The 6,163-nt window shown below is 44.8% G+C and overlaps 1 protein-coding gene across 1 annotated transcript in view; it reads right to left on the bottom strand.

The window, feature by feature from the left end:
* The window catches only part of AHCY (adenosylhomocysteinase), a 42,937-nt gene extending 37,192 nt beyond the window's left edge, over positions 1 to 5,745 (bottom strand). The window contains exons 1-2 of the mRNA XM_063145145.1: positions 5,613 to 5,745; positions 90 to 280 (exon numbers count right to left, since the gene is read on the bottom strand). Coding sequence (XP_063001215.1) covers positions 90 to 280; positions 5,613 to 5,640 — 219 coding nt within the window. The 5' untranslated portion in view covers positions 5,641 to 5,745. The remainder of the gene's footprint in view (positions 1 to 89; positions 281 to 5,612) is intronic.
* Between the last annotated feature and the right edge of the window lie 418 nt (positions 5,746 to 6,163).

Here is a 6,163-nt window from a genome sequence, read left to right on the forward strand (position 1 = left end):
GTTTTTGAGTGATCCACATTGGCTTAGTGTGATGTCTGAACAAGCACTTTCTCACAAAAATCTACTAAAGAACCCGAATGCAACTTTACCTCGGCACCCAGAGCTACCAGAGTTTCAATCAGAACCCCGGTTTGCAGGGTCATGTGTAGGCAACCAGCAATCCGAGCACCTTTGAGTGGCTTTGTTGCAGAGTACATCTCCCGCATCTTCATCAAACCAGGCATCTCATTCTCAGCAATCTCCAGGGCCTTGCGACCCCATTCAGCAAGGCTGATGTCAGCTGCAAGCACAGGGAGAAACAGGTGGTTGAAACATGCAGGGATAGAACTGTAGTTCATTCATCAGCACAGTGGCTATGAAGCTATCAAAACAGACACTGTAAGGCAGCTGGGAGAAAGAAGAGCAGCCATTCATCATTCCCTCTTGAATCATATTAGGCAAGGAATGATGTGTCCACAGTGTTGTACTACAAAGCGTTTTTTTTTAATTCCATGTCGACTTTACAACCATAACTTTCATATGCAGATGGATGGAGTTAGGTGTAAAGGCCTCTGTGATGGAAGGAACTTTAACCTCTAGGTAATTTGTTCTTCAAAGTCTTTGAAGTCAGATGCTCCTGGAATACTGGCCAGTTGATAAATTTTCAATGGACTTGCAACATTCTGAAATGAAATTATACTTTTTTAAAACCAAGGGCATATGCCAGCTTTACAAGAACCAGCAGCAAGTTTCCACCACCCCCAACTTCGACCCCCACACAAAAATGGGTCCTATACTAAATATAGCCTGTATAAATAGCTATCTCAGGGATGTTGAGATTTATGACATAGTGGCTGCGTTTGGACAACACGATAGTCAACAGTGGGGTAATAATCAACTCGATACTTGTTTATCTAGGGGGTACTCCCCACATGACATGATAATAATCAACCGTGGTGTGGATGAGGATCAGTGATGAGTTGACTATTAGTACATGCTGAGTTGACTCACTCATCCCCTGCCCTCTCTCCCCGCAATCCTCCCAGTAGTGTCCTATTAGCCATTGCTACCAAAAATCTATCCTGCCAGCTGGACTAGAAAAGCAGCCACTACTTTGACCACTCTTGCCTTGCAACTCTGTGGCTGACAAAAATAACCAACAATGCCTGCCACACAACACAATAACCAACAGTGGTTCAAAGAGCCAACTCTGCACAGCGTTGGTTTTTTGTGTGGGTTATTTCAGCCAAATAACTAACCATTGGTTAAAATCTCCCTCCACACAACACAATAACCCACAGTGGGTTAAATAACCAACCGTTGACTATTCAAACCTCTGTTGGTTATGGTGTTGACTGAACCCAGTCAGTTTCAGCCAGGCCATATTGCACCACATACCAGTCTTGTTCCAAATACAGGAGAATTCTTTTGCCAGTGACTTGCCCCAATAATTCACAGGCTGCGTTGAGACAACATGTTAATCCACCATGGGTTGCATTTGGGAGAACCCCACGTGACATTACCATGTCATGTGGCGAGTGTTTTCCCCACCCACTACCCATTCTCAGAACCCACGCTCTACGAAGTGAACTCAGTGCCTCGGGGTGGCTTACCATGTCATCTGTCAGGCTCTCCATTGATAAATCTGCGTGACCATAGAGATGGCTGCCTAGAGCACCCAGAAGCGCCGGCCACGCTCTAGCCCATGCAGCCAATCTCTATGGTCACAACTGTCAAGTGTCCAGCATGACCCCATTCCCACTGCAGTGGCCACTGAGATGCATGGCTGCAACAGCAAGAGGATGATGGTGGGACCGTGGATAGTAGAGGGTTAAGGGAACCATGCTGCCTGGCATGGTTCTACAATTATGAATGAGGCATGCCCATTGTAGTTTCCTTACCCCTCCCCGTTCCATGGTTCCACTACCCACCCCCTTCCAGCAATTGTCTGAACAGGCCCATAGAGTTTTAAAAAGACCCCTCTACTGTCCACTCCTCTGCTATCCATAGCCAGACATTAGCACCTGGAAAATAGATGCCCCCAAAATTGTTACAACATATAAAGAAGGCTGTTTGGTGAGGTAATTTTTATTCTAACATGCACTAAAAAGCATGCCTCAGGATCTATTTGATCCAAGAATAAGTGCCATAGCAATATGATCTCATGCTGCACCTCTTCCATAGGGATCCTTTGCTTTGGGGTTCTGCATATACCTGCCTCTTCTTTTGTTATTCCCATTGTCCACGTTCTAGGTGAAACATGTTATGTTTGTAATCTTACTAGAGCAGCCTTCTCCAACCTGGTGCCCTCCAGATGTGTGGGACTACAACTCAGGTTGGGGAAGGCTGTCCTAGACTAGAGGCATCTGGCCGCCCATTATTAAAACAGAATACTAGACTAGATGAACCTCTGGTCTGATCCAGCTATACTAGACTCGATGAACCTCTAACCTGATTCTTCTCAATAGCACACATTCCAATGTAACTTTCTCTCACAGAGTAGAGCTATTTAAGGGCTCCAGCTCCCCTATCAACTTCGCATCGTGACCTTCTAAGCTTCCCGTATCTTAAGAAGGCGCAACAGCTCAGAGATGGTGAAACTCCAACAAGAAAAACAAGAAATTGTACAATGTAAGCTCGCTTTCACCATCTCCACTTTATTGTGGTCTTCCTTCATTTAATTAAAATGTGGGCTTGCAAGGAAAGCAGCAAGCCATTCCTAGTTCCTGATGGAAACAAAACTCACAACAAACCCCTTCAGTGATTCCCAGTAACTATAATTACAGTAAGCAAAATTGGTAACCATAAGCCAAAATTTCATGAGAATGGCTTTGAAAGAAAGAAAGAAAGTTAAGAGTGCTCAGATGTTAAAGAAAAAGTTTTAAACATGTGTGTGGTACATGTGTGTGGTACAAGTGAGAACAGCAGACATATTGCAACCTCAAAATAAACTACTTAGGTCCATTCCACCCAATACTTCATCACAATAGCCAGTCATTTTAAAGGAACTAGGACAGGATATGGTACGGTAAATTTGTGATCCTCTTATAGTGCTCATTAGTATTCCATTAACCTAAATAATTTTGACTTGTCAGCAACACCTGCTGCCCTTTGTTTCTTCAAAGCCTTGTGGTGGTCATGTCTGGGACTTAAAAACAAAGATGCCCAATGCCGTAAGAGTAGAGTCTTGGCAGTACTTTAGAGACTGACAAGCTCTGCATCAAGCAAATTATATGGAACTTTCGAAACAGCAGAGAACCAAAAGTGCTGATGCAAACCACTTAATGAATAATTGACTTAGGTCAACTTTACCCTTGAACAAAACCAGGTGACTCAGAGTTGTCATTTCTTTGTACAGCCCAACCTTCAGATACTTCAAGACCTCAATGCAAAATAGTGGGGAAGTAGCTACAAAGCTTCACCCATGTAAAATTTTCATTTTGGTATATATTTTTATTATATAACTTGATAACATCAGCACACACCATGTTTTGGCAACACAATAGCACTCTTTTGGTATCCAATTACACCAGTTCTGTTCTGCAGTGATACCTGTGCTGTTGGGCCTGTTCAGGCAACGTGCTAAGCCATGGTTAGGCCACTAAACCTTTTGCAGCAAATGGTTAATAAGCGTGATTAAACCAGGGTTATGTAGCCACCATCGTTAAGAATGGTTCACATGACATGCTAAGCCATAATGTTTAGCTCATAACACTGTGGCTTAGTGTGTCATCTAAACAGGAAGCCTATTTGGTCCTGGAAGCCAAATTTAAGTTGCTAGGTAGGAGGTTGAAATCCAGGACCACCTGAAATGCTACCAGTTCTACATGCAGGGCCAGCTAGGCAGGTGAAGCTGAGGAGTCTCAATGAGTGGATGAGACTGTAGTGCAGAAAGGAGGGGTTCAGATTTGTTCGACACTGGGGGACATTTTGATACAAGCCAGGCCTGTTCAAGAGAGACAGGATCCACTTAAACCAAAATGGAACCAGACTGCTGGCACTAAAGCCTGTGGGGAAAGCTGACAGGAGCTGGGAAGCATTCGGTTCCGGTTAAATCATCCAAAGAGGATGAAGCTGAAAGGAGAGTTGCTCTAGTCCCTTAATAATTTTATTTGCCCTTTTCTGCACTTTCTCCAGCTCTATATCTTTTTTTTAGGTGTGGTGACCAGAACTGTACACAGTATTCTAAGTGTGGTCGCACCCTAGATTTGTATAAAGGCAGTATGATACTGGCAGTTTTATTCTCCATTCCTTTTCTTATAATGCCTAATATGGAGTTCGCCTTCTTTACAGCTGCCACACACTGGGTTGACATTTTCATCGAGCTGTCCACCACAACCCAAAGATCTCTTTTCTTGTTCTGTCACCGCCAGCTCAGATTCCATCAGGTCATACTTGAAGTTGGGTTTTTTTGCCCCAACATGCATCAACTTACATTGAACCGCATCTGCCATTTGGATGCCCACTCTCCCACCTTGGAGAGATCCCTTTCTGAATTCCCCAGTACATCAGTAGTTTCATTTTCCAGCTCTGATCTTTTAAACATACAACTGCAATATGACTACTGTTATTTAATAGACTAGGCATATACTCCTATGCCATATGTCTTTAGAAGTGGTCAGAATATGTTGGGGAATAATTAAATAAATGCCTATTGGTGCAATCCTATGCATGCCTAGGCAGAAAACAAAGTCCTAAAACTCCCAGCATGGCTGACTGAGGAACACTGGGAGTTGTAGGATTTGTTTCTGTCTAAACATGCAAAGGATTCCACCCTAAATTTAAAATGTTTAAATTCCTCCTGAAAAGGCAGCAAGTCGTGACTTCGCAAATTGTTTGAGTTTACGCATATGGAGAAACGGCGTGTATTTTGTTTGAAAAATCTCCCGTCTCAGACGGATTTGCTTGAGTCCTACATTTCAAAATATCAAGGTTTCTCAATTGCGGGAACAATCAATAGACGCCTTGCGTGTGCTTAACAGCAAGGAGGCAAAGGCAGCTTGACAGCATGGCCCGCAGGAGCATTATGGGAAATGTAGTCGTCGCGACTACAAGACTAGAACACAGTTCTTCCGCTGGACGGTCAGAAGGACTACAATTCCCAGAAGGCGCTTTTCCCTCAGAGCCCACATGGAGTTTGCTCAGAGACTACATGCTAGCTAGTCAATCTAAAGTCCATTTTGGACTACAGAACGCGAAAATTTCTAGAACGGGACTAGTTAGAATAAAAAATATTTGGTTTATTTAAGAACATATACATAAATTATTATTATTATTATTATTATTATTATTATTATTATTATTATTATTATTATTATATCATCTAGTTTAAATTAAGAGCATCCAGCTGGATGGGGTGGGAGCGATTTATCGGTCTGGCAAAATTCTTTGGGCTATATAAAGAATCACGTCCTGGATCTAGGTGCAATAATGAAAGAGAAAAGACGCAAGAAAAAACGCCCCCTCTGCCCCCGTCCCGTCTTCCAACCCCGTGCAAATCCGGAGCGCTTCGCCATTGCTCTGGTTTGCAAGCAGCCGCCACGGTTGCGAAGGGAAACCGAATCATCTCTGCAGGCCTCGCGCTGAGGCAGCTTAAAACACAGAAGGAAGAAAAGAAAAGAAGAACCACTGACCAACTTTGTACTGGAGCTTGTCTGACATGCTGAAGCTTCTGCAGCCGGAGAGGCGGAGGAGGAGGAAGAAAGAGAAGCGGCTGGAGGGGCAAAAGGCGGCGAAAAGCGAGTGGCGGCAAAAGGGTGGCTTTAAATAGACTCGCCTCCTTTTTGCAAAGGTCTGAGGCCGCCTCCACCAATCCCCTTGTAGGGCACGAAGGGGGCGTCGTCGTCGTCGTAGAGCGCGCCGCGGAGGAGAAGGAGGCGCCCGGGGCGCGCAACGCGTCGTCGGGCGTTTCCGTGCCGGTGAGTGCAGGAGGCGGAGGGACGCGCCTCCCGGGCTTTGCGTCACAGAGTTAAACGTTACGAGAAGCCTAGGAGAGGTGCTTCCTTTCACAAGAACTTAAGAGGAGCCCTGCTGGAGCAGGCCGAAGGCCTATCGAGTCCAGCGTTCTGTTCGCCCAGTGGCTAACCAGATGCCCATGGGAAGCGCACAAGCAGGACATGAGCGCAGGAGCATCTCCCGATCGTGTTTCCCAGCAGCCAATATTGAAAGGCACAATGCCTCGGAT

Source organism: Elgaria multicarinata, chromosome 1, assembly GCF_023053635.1.
Source record: "Elgaria multicarinata webbii isolate HBS135686 ecotype San Diego chromosome 1, rElgMul1.1.pri, whole genome shotgun sequence".
In the NCBI taxonomy this organism is placed as follows: domain Eukaryota; kingdom Metazoa; phylum Chordata; class Lepidosauria; order Squamata; family Anguidae; genus Elgaria; species Elgaria multicarinata.